This window comes from Manacus vitellinus, unplaced genomic scaffold (assembly GCF_001715985.3).
Source record: "Manacus vitellinus isolate BGI_N305 unplaced genomic scaffold, ASM171598v3 scaffold_43_pilon, whole genome shotgun sequence".
Taxonomy (NCBI): Eukaryota; Metazoa; Chordata; class Aves; order Passeriformes; family Pipridae; genus Manacus; species Manacus vitellinus.
In genome coordinates, this window is record NW_021940560.1 from 5,530,760 (window position 1) to 5,547,337 (window position 16,578).

At 38.9% G+C, this 16,578-nt stretch overlaps 1 protein-coding gene across 1 annotated transcript in view; it reads left to right on the forward strand.

Annotated features, from left to right (window-relative positions):
• LOC103759527 (von Willebrand factor D and EGF domain-containing protein) overlaps positions 1-16,578 on the forward strand; it is a 175,847-nt gene that overhangs the window by 56,640 nt on the left and 102,629 nt on the right. Inside the window, exons 5-8 of the mRNA XM_029962195.1 lie at positions 2,955-3,044; positions 4,296-4,431; positions 8,009-8,226; positions 11,271-11,344. Coding sequence (XP_029818055.1) covers positions 2,955-3,044; positions 4,296-4,431; positions 8,009-8,226; positions 11,271-11,344 — 518 coding nt within the window. The remainder of the gene's footprint in view (positions 1-2,954; positions 3,045-4,295; positions 4,432-8,008; positions 8,227-11,270; positions 11,345-16,578) is intronic.

A 16,578-nucleotide genomic window follows, 5' to 3' on the forward strand; every position in this document is an offset into this window, starting at 1 on the left:
ACTGCTCATTGGGTTCGTGTCAAAATGGGAAGGAATCTGCTTGAGCCCATGAAAAGAGGGAAATTGCTCCAATGTACAGGAAAGGAGACACTTCTTAGATAAAAAGGGCCTTTTTTAATCAGAATTTTCTGCCTAGAAGTAGTTTTCTGCCTATGGAAAGTTTTACCAGCACAAGGGGAAAAGGGAGTAGCCCATGCTGAGAAGAAATCCAGCCATCCTGTCTGAGAGTACACTTACATTTCTGTCCCTTTAAAAGGGATGATGAAAAATAATAATTTGATTTTTTTAACAGATCCTGTGAGTTTGTGGAAAAATACTGCCTAACTTGTCATGGCCATCAGCATACTGCTATCAGTGATGCTTTTATCTCTATGTTTTAAAAAGGCTGCATCCTGAGATGGGTGGAGGGTGGGGGGAGAAAAAGAGAAAGAAAAAGTTGATTACTGAAATGGAGAAAAAAGAGCTAGTATTTAGCTGAAGGCAGAAAAAAAACCAACCCTCCTCAGAATGACTATCATCATAATTATGTGACAAACTGTCAACCTGTAGCTTGGTAGCCGATGAACATATCTGCTGATTGTGAAGCATGCACCTAACAAGGTAAAGGTACTACAAGGGGAGGAATGATATAAAAGACAGAAATAAAATGTGACTTGTGATGGCTGTCAATACACATCGAATTTGCAAAGTTTGTGCTAATCTCCAAAAGCACTGAAGATCTCTAAGGATGCTGAAGACAGAGCTGGGATGGACTGATAGTCTAAGAGTATTTCGGTGTATCATTATGGAGTAAATTTTTCTTTGAGTGCTTTATCAATAAAATATATCTCTAAAATATATATGAGAGGAAATACAACAGGGTTGTGTTCTGATATGTCCCAGAATGTCACTTTGGGGAAGATCACCAGGCCGATGTCTTGATCAGTGCTGGGCATCCTTGTGCATGTCCCTCATGCCTGTCATTACAGCTTCCTGCCTGGCACGAATGCTCCACATGGAATGCTCAGAGGGAAGCCTTAGTGTGAACATTTTTGGTTAAAAGCACTGAAGCCAAAAGTTCAAAGAGCTCAGTGAGAGCAAATATAGTGTCTGAAATGCAGATGCATATAATCTGCTCCATGAGCTCTGCAAGGGGACCAGTATTACTTATTTTTTGAACTCTTTCTCTGTTGTCACCACCTTGTCAGAGCCTGATTTTGCAGCCTCTCCCTGTGGCAGCTGCAGGAGAAGCTACAGGAGGATGATCAACACTTGCCTTCTGCCTTCCCAGCAGAATAACTGTTTTGAAAAGTCTGTAAGATGAACATGAGCCTTTAGGGAATGATTGGAGATGATAAATATCTAATGATAACAGGGGCTTATTACCTTGAGGAGAAAACAACTTGTTCTACTTTGGAGGCAAACTGACTAACTACAAAATAACTGAGGAATTTTAGCTGTAAAGTACCTCTGTGAGGTGAGGTCTGTTTTTTCCCAGTACACCCAGTACGACCTCAAGGCTTCCATCTCATTAATGTAACAAATGACACCATTTTCACTGGGCTAAACTGGCTGGAGCTGTCTGCAAAAGAGTGAGAAAAATGGTGAAGGTAAAAATATCCCAAAGGGCACATAAGCCTGGGACTGACCTGGACTGGAAATAATCCACTTGAACAGCCCAGAAAACACTTGTCTTTCCCCACAGCCCTGCAAACGACTCTGTATTGCTGGTGGGCAATTTTTGTTGTGCATAAATGAGTGTGGGAAGAAGATTCTTCAGTTTGATGGCAACAAAGAGGGATTTTTAGGGTGGTAAAAGAACTATTCCAGGCTGCTGTGCAACTCATGCCCATATGACTGCAGGACTCAGCGAATATCCTGGATTTGAGCCCATTTTGTAGCTGGTGATCATGAGGGTCATGCATGAGCCAGCATGTGAGAGCTACCAAGATCAGCATGGTCAGTGAATGATGATGGAAAATCCATCCAAAGGAGTTTAGCACAATGGAGAAAAAAAGTGGATCAGTCCAGTTCTTTCTCATGGGTTACTTGAGGCTTGAAAAAGGCAGTAGCTATAAATATGTCTTCTGACTATTTGTAATTTGATTTCATATGTCACAATCTGTTAGTCCATTTCCAAGAAGAGGCTCAAAAAAATATTTAGAACTACAGTCTGAGAATCTATTGTCATATGCTTCAAGGAAAATTTCTGTATTTTAATCTTATGATCCTAGGAATGATTTTAGCAATTTGGTTTCTCTGAAACCAATGAAACATTAAGATGGCAGATGGTGTGCGGGCTCAGCAGAGATAAAGGTTGTGTGACTGTGCTAGGAATAAAACATAAGTGTCCTGGTACATTGTGTTTGGGGGAGTTTTTTGTTTGAGGGAATTTTCTTTTTCCTTTTTTTTTCTTTTATGATATAAACCTTTTAGGCACATCTGCATCATATTTATAATGCAATAAGGGGAAAAAAAAAGAAATTCTTATGTTGCTAACACAATTTCTGAGACTGGATAACTGTCAAAATAATTTAAATTTTAAAATAAACTGCTTACAAACAAGGTACAGAGAGAGGATATTTGATTCAGTGGACAGACTGAAGTCTGGAATCCCAAGGGAAAGTGTCTTAATCCTGACAGTAACATCTGTGAACAATGTAATTCTCCCTAAGTAAAATGAATTAAAATCACAAACCAAGGTACTTGAAGAACTGCAGAAGAAAACCCATTGTAAACATTCAGTGTTATTCATTGTTGAGACAAAACCTATGTTTCTTCCCTTATTAAGCGAATGAAAAGATCTTCCAAATCTCAAAATTTATGCATAAACATTCCTAAAGCCTAAATCCCCAAAACATATTTCAACAACAGAAAGAAATCTTAACAACTCTGAGCACCAGAGAGACGCATAATTACACAAATGTTATTCAAGAAATGCTATATAGCGTGTGCTGTTTATTTATTTATTACAGGTCTTTTGCACTGTCACAGCTTTTACAAGGGACACTCCTGAGCAGCAGTCATTGCCTGAGGACAGCAAAGGTTTCTATGCTGGGATTAAGGTAATGCTGATGGCCCTGATTTAATGACTAGGGAACATTTGTGCAGCCTCTGAAAATCAGGATGCAGAAATGTAAGTCTGATACTCATAACCAGTGCTGCTTTTATGTTCGCTTTGAGAAAATGACTTCTGGTTTGTTGTTAAAACATCCTAAAACACCCATCAGCACCATGTGTACATTAATGTATCCCAAAGATGAGCAAAATTACATGTTATAGTGAGTGTGTCCCAAAGTTCTCTGGTGGTTTAATAGGAAGACACACCTACAAACCTGCAAGGATGCAGAATTTAGTTGTAACTAAACCAGAACAAACGAAGACAAAAAATTATATTCTATCCATCATCTTCTTATGGTCGCATTACAAAATAGAAACTGCTGAAGATAAATTCAGACTGAGTGCAAGAACCGGGTCTAATCCCATTCAAGGATTAGGCTGTCAACCCGCCAGTCCAGGAGGTTTTGAGATCTTCTGAGTACCTAAGCTTCATGCCTCCATGAATGGTGTTTGAAAAATCTGACTGCCCATTCTGTGTGATATTTGAAGAACAGTTTCTGAGGGTTTTTTTTGAAATGTCAGAATTTCCCAGGGAAATTCCCATTTCTGACTAGCCCTGCGTACTGTTTCTGCTCTTTCTCTGGGAGAACAGACAGACGGACATGACAAAACCTGAGCTCTCTCACTGGCACACAGGTCCCTGAATCTGTAATATATTACATGTGGAGAAATCCCTGTTCCTGCCATAGTAGGGAAGGGGAGTGGTCAAAAATTGCACTTTTTTTGCACCTCTTGCAGATTACAAAGATAGAGTCCATGACCGTGAGGTTAAGCCATACTTTATACCACAGTATTTCTCCCAGTGAATTGGAATAGAAGGTCCTTTAAACCATGGATATTAAAAATTAATTAAATTCTACAGTATCATGATATTTTCAGGCTAATAAAAGCCTGGTTTGAGATTCGGAGATGAGAAGCAATTACACTATATATGGAAACTGCAAACATTTTCTTAATTGCCAAGAATTTTAAAGTATATTAACAAGTTTACCTTAGAATGCTAAAGATCATTACTACAAAATTATTATTATTATTAAGAGGATTATGATAAAGATTATTATTATTTTGCAAGCAATTATACATCTTCATAATTGATTAAAACCACTTAAAATTTCATAGATATCAAGCGTTGTCTAATTAATCTGTCATCTGTCTTGCCTGTCAAAATTATCTTAAAATTGTTTACTTCTTTCCAGTTTTTACCAGAATCACTACAAATTGCAGAGGATGGCAAAGAGCATACTTTGACTGTTCTGAGCACGGTACCCATTGCCTGTCCTGGGCAGGATGACTCCTGTAAAATTACTTTGCAACTAAGTACTGAGGATTTGGGTAAGAGTTTTACATATTGGCATCAAATCAATGGATTAGTTTTTCCAGAATTAAATTACAATTGATTCTAATAGAAAATATGATATGTAAATAATAACAAAGGGCAGAAGCCATAAAATCAACACACTAGGACATATATTTATCTGCAAAATAAAACAGCTGATAATATCAGACAGTTTTTTGAGGAAAAAAACCTCAAAACCATAAATCTGTCTAGCAATAACCTGAACAGTATTCTGTAGAGATTTATGGATGAAATAACTGTGAGTAGAACTTATTTTAAATTCCAGGAGTGTAAAATTCCATTTTAAGGTTTTTTGTAGCAGCAATGTTCTTAGGCAGAACAATTTCATTAATTATCAATAAAAAACTCCTGTGCTGATTTATTATTCAGTAAATGTATACTGAAGCCTTTTTCTGGCTTGTAGTTTTTTCTAACTTAATACAGAATGAAAAAAAAAATTCTTATGCTTATATATTTTTTGCTTTCTAAATTTTTTTTTTTAATTGAAAACCTTGATGAAGTCACTTAGAAAACTCTTGCCCTTTTATTCAGTGAATGATTTCTTCAGGTTAATCTGATGGAATACCATTGCTATTTACCTTTCATTTGCACTAAATAAAACACGCACACCTTTTTCTAACAAGCCACTTATTTCTCTTCCATAAGTGACTCAGTGAGAGAAACGTTCAGAGATAGGATTACAGCTGCAGTTTCTCTACCCACAAAAACCCAGCTCTAAAAAATGTTGGCAAGACCCAGATAGTTCCTGATATTTTTCTCTGTTTAAATCCCTCTCCTAACTCTCCTCCTCATCAGCCAAGTGCTTAGACAGAAGGAAAAAAAGTCATTCAAATGGTATCATAACACAATGATCTTAAACTGAGCAGCACCTTATGGTTCCAGCAGCTGTGTTGGCTCTGGTACGTGGAGTGCTTTGCATTTCTCCATGGCTCTGTTCTGCATATTGCTCTTGGCTTAGAGTCTGTGCTGGCCCATCAGAAAAACATCCAATGAGCTCATGGGAACAGATTTTCTTAGATATTGAGGCAGCAAAGATCCTGCTCATATTGAGGGATTGAGGATGCCAAAGCTAGTAGGTGGTACAACGTCCCCACAGAGTCCAAGTAACTTAGGCACAGACTGCTAGGAGAATCAAATAAGAATTAGTCCCAGTCAAGGTCATTGCATTTAACTCACAGTTTCTTAGGCATCAATAAAGCCTTTTAAAATCTCACTGACACTGAAAGCAGGGTCCAGGAGCTCTCAAATGGGGGAGGCTGAGCTTGATAGATTGGACTGAGCCTGACCTCTTGCCACGGGCTTCTCCAATCCCACAGTGTGCACTGGACTGGAAGAAAGAGAGGATACAAGACTTGCAGAAGCAGCTCTATTTTCAAGCTGTCAATGGGCTTGATGTGTCGGTGCCAAGAGGTGTCAGGATGGAGGCACAACTCATCCAATTAACTAATCTTTGAAGGAAGTTGTTGCTGAAGTGGAAAATTTCTGTTAGTTTCAATTAACTCATTTCTGAAGCTTAAACTAAACCCAGCTTTAGCCCCTGGTTGCTCCGTCCTGAGGCTGTTTCCTTGGATGACACTCAGGCTGTTTATGATCAGTTGAGCTATCTATATATACTTAAGATTGAGTATCTGCTGCTGGGTGTTTGCATAACCACATGTTTGTGTTGAGCCTTTATTGTCTTTAGGGTCCATTAGTTTATCTGAAGGAACACCACGGGCTTCTGAAAAATGTGCTGGCCACAGTGCTGTAAATTAAAAATAAACCCCATTTTAGTTAAGCTTCATTTATACCAAATAAAATAACTGGCAAGCTCCTTTTCTGACTGAATCCATATAACAACACAGTTGTGTTAATTATGTAGGAATAAGTGATAAGAAAGCTAATTACAAGAACAGAAATATCTTTCCACATTCAGACAATATCATAATGAATGCCAAGGCATAGCAGAGCCACGGGAGTTTGGCTTCTCTTAAGTTTATCATTACTATTTTGACAAGATGATTTTCTTTGATTTTAAGCTTTTGCTCTGGATTGTGAGCACAGCTCATGGGGCTGTAATGGCAATAACTATTCCTCACGGAAACCTCCAATTTAATTGAATCAAGAGCCTTGAATATGAGCCACGACTTTTCTATAAAATGTGAGGTGAGGCAGCCTTTAAGGATTTGATATGAGAGATAATATGTTATTAATATCTGTAGGTTTTAGTTCAGTTCCTATAGTACTCTACATGGTTAATTTAAATTATATTTCATAAGACTTTTCCATAAGGAATAAAACATTGATTATTTGAATGTGTTAGAAATGTCATCTTAAAATACCTTAATGCCACCTCTATAAATTATTAAGCAATTCTACAAATGGGAGAAATTATATGAAAATCGCTTTTTTTAATTTCAGAAAATCACTTATTTTCATCTCAGTTTAATTGTATTGGCACCATTTCTAGAACCTTAGCAGATGATAATTAATGGTCTGAGACAGCAAACTAAATATCCCTCAAAAAATGCTGTAAGTTCTGAAATCAGCAGTGAGATTCTGAGTGGCTTCAATAGGAATCATAATTTCATTTTTTGTCAACCAAAGGATTAATGTAAGGTTGGGTGGTTTCTTATATGCAGTGCAGACCAGGTGGCTTAGAAATAAATGCTATCATAATTTAATGTTTGTAAGGAAAAACACATCTGTGGAAATAAAAAGTTCAGGTTTGCCCTTTACCTGAGACCTCATCAGGGTCAGCACCCATGAGAGGTGGACATTATCATTCTTGCTGCTTGTAGAGATCCCTTTAGGAAAGATGTGATGTGCAGAGGCAGAGCTGCATGAGTGACTTGGGCTGCCATTGTCATACTGATTTTGCCACCACCCATCATTTCCCTACCCATCACAGACACTTATATAGCCAATACCTCCATAGCTTCTTATTTTTCCTCATTCTTTTAGTGAATCTATCCTCACAATACCTCTGTGAAGGATACAAAACTATCACCATTTTACAGACTGGAAAGTAAAATGCTGCAACCTAACTAAACCAAAAATACAAATACAGATCTGCTGCACTTGCCTTTCTGTTGTGGATCCATAGTTCTCTAAAAACTAACTCAAGAATCCTCCCCTTCCACATAAAAAATCTGTTTATTTTAAAATAAATAACTCCCAGCATATACCTCCTTATCCTCAAGTTAGTGAAAGAAAAATGTTTTTCAGAAACACAGACTCATCTCTTTCTTTGTCACGAGAACTACTTGTCTTCATTCACTGGGCATGGACCCATAAAGATGACACTGTCAGACCAGAAATATCATCACCTGTGGAAAAATAGGCACCGTGGAGTTGTAGTAAACTTTGTAACACATGGGGGGAAAAAAACAGCACAGCAGCAGGTGCAGAGGGATGCCAGATTCAGTCAGTCACAACTGTCTTCATGCAAACCCCATCTGGTTTCAAGGCATGTGTGTCCTGGAACGTGAGGCATTTGTGCTGAATGGTAAACAGGGTATGGTTAACTGTTTGGAGAACTCTTGTCAGACGCTGTGTTTGTGTTCCTTTTAGACAGCCGCTTACCAGGGCCCCCAAACATTGCCCTTTCAGCGTGCCAGGTGGATCTGCTGCAGGCTCCCTGCTCGGAAGGCAGCTGTGCAGCAGCCACGGTGACAGTGACAACCGTGACAGACTTCGCTCAGGACGGGAACCGCGTCAGCCACGTCAGAGCTGAGCCAGTCGGACGGAGGGATTTGCTTTGGAGGGCTCACACGCCCAAGGATGTGAAGGTCAGGTCCTAAAATAAGTTGGAAAATGTGTCAAATTTAAATGAGAGGCTTTTTTTTTTTTTCTCCCTCAAAGAAAATGCGATGCTGATAACCCTGAACCACATAACATGTTTGGGATGGCATCATAAAATCACAGAACGGTCTCCATTGGAAGGGAACTCAAAAATCATCTCATTCCAACCTCACTGCCCTGGGCAGGGACATGTTTCACTAGACCAGGCTGCTCCAAGCCCCATCCATCCTAGCCTTGAACGCTTCCAGGGATGGGGCAGCCACAGCCTCTTTGGAAAATCTGTGCCAGTGTCTCACTACCCTCACAGTGAAGAATTTCTTCCCAATATCTAATCTAACCCTGCCCTCTGTCAGCAGAGTAAACCAAAACAATTTCTTTATACACCAAGAGAATTAACAGGTGCTTTAGCAGATTTAGGTTTGGTTATCAGCCAACACATCAGTAAGGCCAAGAGCTGGAATGTAGATGTAAGCAGGCGTGTTTCTGTACACTGGAAGAGGAGAGAGGGGCAGTGTGGGTTAGGGAATTAGCACCTTTTCAAGAAGGAAGGAGGGGGGAAAATGAGGGTTTGGAGGACATTTTCTGAAAAAGCAGAAGAAAGACAGTGCCTCAGAAACGAGAGAGGAGAAAAGGGCTCAGCAGTGCTATGTTCAGTGTGTCCTTCTGCTAGGAATCACCAGGACACCTTTGACAATGCATGTGGCTGCTCCATCTTTTCATTTATCCCTGCGCAAAATGGGCAAAATAAAAATAATAAGAAGCAATCAGGGAGGCAAGCCACACTTTCCCTGCAGAAAGCCTGGCTAAAGAAACATGGTGAGCAGGGACCAGCCCCTTGTCTGTGAAGCTGTTTCAGGGCCTCAGCTGGGTGGTTTGAGAGCTGTAATCCCACCACCCCAGAGAAATAACCAGAGCACAGATTTGACTAAGCTAAATTTCTCAGAGCAGCGGCACATCCAAGTTGGTATATTTTAAGTAACCGAAAACAAACCCCAAGTGAAATCCGCAATTTCTCTGCCCTAATTTTTGTGGATTTGCTCAGGAGAGAATGACATTAAACTGGACCAAAAGAATTTTTGTCTTCAAAGGTAAAATGCCAAGTGTGGAACTATAACCTTTCCTCTCCAGCACAGGCTTCTTTTGAACATTTTAAGATTCTTATATCAGAAACTACAGCTAATTCAGTGTAATGCACTCACATAGCCATTTTTTTTTCTTGAAGTTACAAATTCTTTCATTAAAATATGAAAATGTAGCAAGTGTGAAATTGAATTAACCAATTGTAATAAATTCCATTTATCTCAGTTAAAACTTGATCTATGGAAACATAATAGACATTACCTTCCCTCCCCTCCATTTTCCTGTTGCTGTTTTGCAGTTAATTAGAGGCCTTAATGTAACACAGTTCCTGCAACAAAGCAAGAAAAATCCCATGTATTAAAGCTCACATAATCTTTAGTCCTTCTGACTTGTTCAAATATTTTTGATTTATCTGAAAATTGAACGGAAATGGTGGGCAGAACATCCCGACACATCCAGGCACCTGATAAAGAGGATTTCCTCAGCAAACTACACCTGCCTACAACCAGGACTTGCATCTTCTGCTGATCTCATGCATGAAAGAGCAGAGCAGAAAGGACCACACGGATTTCTTTGTGCTAAAGTTTTGCTTAGGAAGTGTGAGGCCATGGAGAAAATGGGAAAATTCTCAGACACTTCTTCACTGTAGATCTGATACAAATTACCTCAGATCAAAAAGCTGTTCAAAGAGGTGTTCAGTTTTCCTTTCTCAAGACCATCACTCTAATAGTTTGGTGTGCCAGACACTGAAGGGGTGTCTTAGAAGTGTTTCTGTGCCAAGGTTAAGGGGTATTTTGAAACACAGATGATGTATTGCACAGGTGAGGAATGTTGTCAGAAACCATCGTTCTATCTTCACCCTCTTATTCATGTATTTAATTTCACCACTGTTCCCAAAAGTTAAGATCTGCTTTGTCACTGAAAGACTGCACATGGATAGAACAGCCATTCCTCTTCCCCGCTCCATGGATCCTGGTAGAACTAACTGAAGTTCACCTCTGGACTTCTCACGGGCAAAGAGAGAGCAAAGAATTAACAGCCCTGTCCAAAAAATCAGCCTGGCAGGATGGATAAGGGAAAACCATAGCACTTCATCACTCTCACCAGTAATGACTGGGAGCTCTTCATATTACAAATCACTACACAACCCAAAATTACATTTCTGAGAAATGGACAGCTGAGCATTCAGCCATGGGAAAACACCTCCTTGAGCAGATGTGGCAATGTGGGTCCAGCACTGCCTGAGAGTCAGGTATTATAGCTTCAAAGTCCTGTTTCTGGCTTTTGCAGGCTACTTGCAGAGTACCAAGACTCTCATACCTCGTCTGTGACCCAGCTAGTGCCCAAACAACCAAGAACTGATGCAGATGATCTCTGTTGCTATAGTAGATCCTTTCCTCTCTTTTTACATGTGCCTAAAGCAGGCAGCTCCAACAGCCTGATGTGGGGCCTTATCACCAGTTTCTGATCAATAACCACATCAAATATATAACTCAGCCAATCAGACACTGTAACTGGAAATCTAAGGTCAAATTAGGGACAGGTAACTACTACTAAAACATGCTAATGCTACTTAATTACAGCATACCTTTTACCATACTTCAGGCATTAAAAGTTGTACAATTTAATGAGCACTCTACTCTCCTGATAATTTCAGTGAATGATCTACTTCTTAGCAAAAAATTTTAATAAAAAGCCTTCATATTGTACCAGAAAAAGAAAGACATTACATCAGGTGAATAGGAGCACTTTGAACTCCCTTTATTGCATGTGATTAAACTCCGTTGCTTGAAAGTGAAGCCTGTTTTGTACCCATCCACAATCATGTTTGAGAAGTCAGACTGTAGTTTGTAGCTAACCCATGAATCCCGTCCCTTATGTTTTGTGAGAAACAGTAATGAAGAAAAACTGCTGTGTAGACTGTATTCATTACACATTTCATTTTAACTAGGTCACAGTTCGAGACCTCCCAACAGGGAACTGCTACTCTTTCACTGATCCACACATTATCACATTTGATGGATGGTGAGTATTCTACTTTGAAATAATTTGGCTCAATTACTGCAGTTACCAGTTTGTGGATCTGACATGCATTTGGTTTTACATGCATTAGAATAACAAAAGAGCATTGTACTAGTTTGCTTACAGTGAGGAATGTCGTGCTTCAATAACATACATGGTTTCCTTCCAGCTGTTTTTACTCCTTTTAAGAAAAGGATTAAAAATGGATCAATCTTGGAGAAGTAATGGGTTTGAGTCTGAATAATTTTTACAAGACAAAAGTCAGATTCCAAAATGTTCTTCAAACAGAACCACCACTAATGACTTTGAGAAGGTGCCTACACCACAAACCACCGTGTTAGTGACACCCCAGTTCCACACAAGTGAGCCATTGCATCCCTGGAGCAGCACAGCACACAGGGACAGGCTGGTCCTTCCCATCACTTTACTAACAACAGTTGTAAAGTCACTCATCACCAGGATGTCCTTGATTTCTTCTACTTCTAGAGCTGGTTTATGCACAGCTGGAGTTGACAGTCACAAACCTACCCAAAAAAACATACAGATGGCCACACTGTCTCGGCTGAAAGATGCCCAGAAATGATAAATGGCAAATATCAAGGGAAGAGTGCAAAAATAAAAGTTGTACATCCCGCTGTAGTGTCCAAATGTCCTTCTATATTACCCAGCAATAAGCTACTTAAAGACTTACAAAGTGGTACTTTTGTATTTGACAGCCTGAACTGTACAGAACTTTTCCTTGTTGAACTTCCCTAATCATTCATGTATCTATTTATCCCAGCTAATTGACAACATAGAAAGTTTTTTAAAGTTTGCATCTGGCAAGTTTGATCCAAAGTTGGTAATATTTCAGATCATATTCCAGGTTTGTCATTCCACTGTTAACCTCCTAATGGCACAGATAATGACTTTAGATGCACAGGGTCCACAGGGGCTCAGCAGGCATGATATTTTAATCCTGGTATCCTAATGTCCCAATTTCAGTCCAGCAGGCTCTGGAGGTGCATCTGAAGAAGTCTGTTGATGAAACATGAGCAAGAAAGGCAGTGATCCCATTAAAAATTATACATCTGCCTCAAATAAAGATTTCACTTAAACTGGGTAGTCTGAGCTCAGAGATTATCTCTGCACATCTACAGCTTCCCAGTTTCCCTCCTGCTTTGCTGAACAGAATTTATAATGTGGTCAGGAACTTGTTTCATGCAAGTTTGGTTGCTTGAAATGTAGAAGCTGCAGAAGAATTATAAGAGATTGAAAGACATTCCCATGCCTCATGTATCTGCAATTATTTCAACTCTGGGATATTAAACTAGATTGGAATATTATTTCAAATCTCTCTATACATTTATGTTCTAAAATATTCTCTTTTGATTTAGGGCTAAGAATGGACAGTGATCTGCCAGATTGTTGTGGTTAGGGAGTAATAAATTACTGAAAAGTGCTTCTTGGAATGGAGACGCCCTCTCAGCCATATAACACATTTTTACATTACTTCCATGGGAAAAAAAGGTCTAAAGTGAAATAAAGTAATTTTACTTGAATAACTCATTTTTTAATCTTGTTATTGATAGCATACAAAAATGCTTCTAAGCAATTTATATTCTCTTTATGCACTGGGAGTTTGGAAAAGCCCGTCCCTTTGTGTCATCCTGACTCAGAGTCACACAAGCTTGAAAGAGAAAAATCCCAGGATTAACTTGGCCCCTTGATAACTGCAGGTCTCTTCCTTGTGGGCAGACCATTACTGCTCTGTCCAGTGCAGCCTTAAATGTACCAAGCTGATGGGGCTTCTGCCATCTCAATAACTAGGTTATTTCACTAAGATATATTACGTCTTGATATTCAGCCAAGTTTCTTACCCATCATTTCACAGTTCCATTACTCCTACTTATATTCCCATTTATTATTGTAAATAATTTCTCTTTCAATTATTATAATGATTATGCTACCTTATTACACATCAGTTAAGCAACTTCTTCATCTGCCTATCCAAAAAAATGTTAACACATTAGCAAATGATTTTATAGCTCTCTATTTAAGGAGTAGGGAATGCTGTTCCTGCTTCTGTCCTGGTACAAAACCATAACCTGAAGGCAAAGGATGACACAGAGGTCTGGAACTGAAGCATTTCCCTTTGGTCATGAAAGGGAATGTGGTGGGAAAATGTGTTTGAAACTATGTGTGCGTTAGGTGTTGTGAATGGAAGAATTGCAGAAAAAGCTTTTGGGCTCAAGTAAGAAACTATGTGAGTGTTCTTCAGGAATAAAAAAATTATTAGAAAGAGACTGATCTGCAGAATGTAAATGGTGAAGGAAGAGAAGAGAAATAGCTAAAAGAAATTTTAGGGACAAAGAAGCATTAGGCTGAGAGGATGAGTGGAGCATCAGCTCTTGGGCATCTGGAACTATGTGAACTATGAATGATATGTAGACAGGCTCAGGTGAGGGTGTTACACAGGAAAGAAAAGAAACATTCAAAATTAGTCAAAGGGAAGGGAAGGAAATAACAGCCTTTACCCACCCCTGTATGAATACAAAGTTGTAAGCAAACAAAGCTTGATAAGCTATCAAAACTGCTTCTGAGATCCATAGCAGAACACTCATCAAATAAAATCCAAGGAAATCCATTTGCCTGACCCCAAAGCCTGTGGAGGAGGCAGCAGACTCTAAGATCACAGTGTAGTAGCAGAATTGCTGTGGGTGAGTGGTGATCAATTGTCTCTCTGGCACCCTTGCCACCCACTTGAGCCCTGGGGATGGGTTCCTGTCACGAGAAAAGCAAGGGAAAGCCTGAAGATGGGGAACATTGCCAAGAGAAAAAAGTAGGAGTGTTTTCTATGCAAACAGGCATTTATATAAACACAGTCCTGCCTTCCACGGTTAGAGTTGCTTCCCTTCTTTGACTTTCCCATTAGCAGCAGTGAAAATACGCAACGGGGAAATGTAAGGATGAAATAAAAACTATGAAAATGGAAAACTGAAAACTTTACTTTTTCAAAGTTTAAATTAAAAGCATTAAAAACTGAAATTTTAACTTATTTAAAAATATTTATTTGAATATTTTCTTTATCAGGTTTATTGGAAAATTGATAAAATTGAAAAATCAAAAGGCTGCTCTTTTTGGTAGTAAAATTTTCCTGCTGAGGCAGTCACTTCCAATGTACTTTGTAACTTCTATAGTGATGTTTTCAATGGCTCACTTTACATCTGAGGTAGTTAGCTACTCATTAGACAACTGAAATACCTAACTCCCACTTCTTAATGACAACACTCCCCTTTGGTATTCCTCCTACTAATATATGTCTGTAGAAATATTTATGTTGTAATCTTTTCATTCTTTTCACCAAAGGCAGTGACTGAAAATCAAAGAAGAATGTGTCATATTTTACAGCATAAGCACAATCAATTTGTGTATATTGGAGCGTAGATGTGAAATAGCGTTAATTATACCAGCTAAAATCCAGAGAGAGCACTTCCTTTTATAGCAAAGTACCTTCTAAATTAAACAAATGTGAAAGCCTGGTAAAGCAAAAGTATAGCCCTCATTACTAGTTATGGCACATTATAAATATAAAAGCTTTTCAAGCCATAAATTGCAGATTCTTAAATATGAAGTCCTAGCTTAAAACTAAACATGCAAAAAATCCTTTTAAGGCAAAGTAAAAAGGGAAATATGTCTTGATTGGTGAACTATATACATCATCCAGGTTATTTTGCATTTTACCCTTAAAAAAAAAAGGTAAGAAGATTTCTCAGATTTCTCAAGCATTTGCACTAATCCATCCATCAATATTATCTTCGGGGTAATGGTGCCATTTTCTGCACTATGGAAAAATTTCTCAGCTTGCAGTGCTGATTGGCTTTAGTGGCTTTTGTCTTACTAGCCCACAACTAAGTCCTGGCAGGTTCTGGGGTTTTTGATAGTCTGTAGAAGTTTATATGTCCCCAAGCGTCCAGTGACTACTCAATGTAACCCAACAGCTTTCCTCCCTGAGAACAATGTGATGAGTGCTCTGAAATCAGACAACATCCTTCACCATTACCCAGATCTTCACAGGGTTAGAACTATCATAAAATAGTTCTTACTAGCAAGGAAAGAGGGAGCCTGTACAGACATGTCAACAAATCAAATAATTTGGTGGCAAAAACTATGGTGGAAAATCTTCAGGAATGGCCACAATAAACACTGGATTAATAAAAAGAAGTGTTGCTTGGTGAAGCGGAAGTGCATGGTGTTAGTTAATTTAACACTACTAATAGTAATTGTTCACATACATTTATGTTCCCTTCTGTCCCTCTCTTACCATTAACCAACAGAAAGTATTACTACACCATCTCACTTTCATAACCAAAGACTTAAGAGGGTTCTATAATTCTTGGATAAAGAGCACAACTTGAGTTATGACTTCATGCTGTGACAAAACTAGCTGCACCCCTTGGAAAACAATCCAAGCATACAGACACAGAGGGAAGAACCCCTTTCCACCCAGTCCATCCATTGCTTCAGACTATTAAGGAAGTAGGATGGGGGAGGGCATTGGGGAGGCTGATTTAGACCCAAACAGTGATGCCTGGTTCACAAAGAACATGCAGAACTTTGTGCAAGAGCTCTAGTAAGTCTACCTCATGCTTTTAGTGACAAAAGTAATTTCTCAAATGTTGTCCAAAGAATCATTATCACAATTACAGTTGTATAAACATCACAAGAGTTTACCTACGTTCAATTATCCATTCAGCTGAACCAAAGGCGGCTGAAAGGTTTAATTTAGACACAGAGCAGGTTCCTTGCCATGGCCTAATTGAAGAGACTTCCAGAAGGGTTGGATTTGGGTCCACTGCCAGTGCTTAGCAAGTAGAAAACAGTTCCCATAATGCAATGGCATATATATGCATATGCAAATACAGTCTTATTTACCAGATGGAGATGATTAATCTGGGTACAGCCATTGTGGTGCCTTATTTTCCATCAGTCTCCCTAAACACCTTTCCTTCTAAGCTGATCCCATATGAGGAAACTGTAGAAAGTGCTCTCATTAAATGCCCTCTCCCCTCTCACTCTCCTCTGAAGACGTCCAAATGTAATAAGAAAATGATATTAAAAGAGATTGTCTATTTTTTTATATTGTCCTTGGTTCTGATCAATCTTAGCAGCAACATCTCTGCCACGTGCTTAGGATTTATGAACCTGATTAGAAAATAAGATGAGACAGAACCATTCAAAATCTTATCTCTTTATGG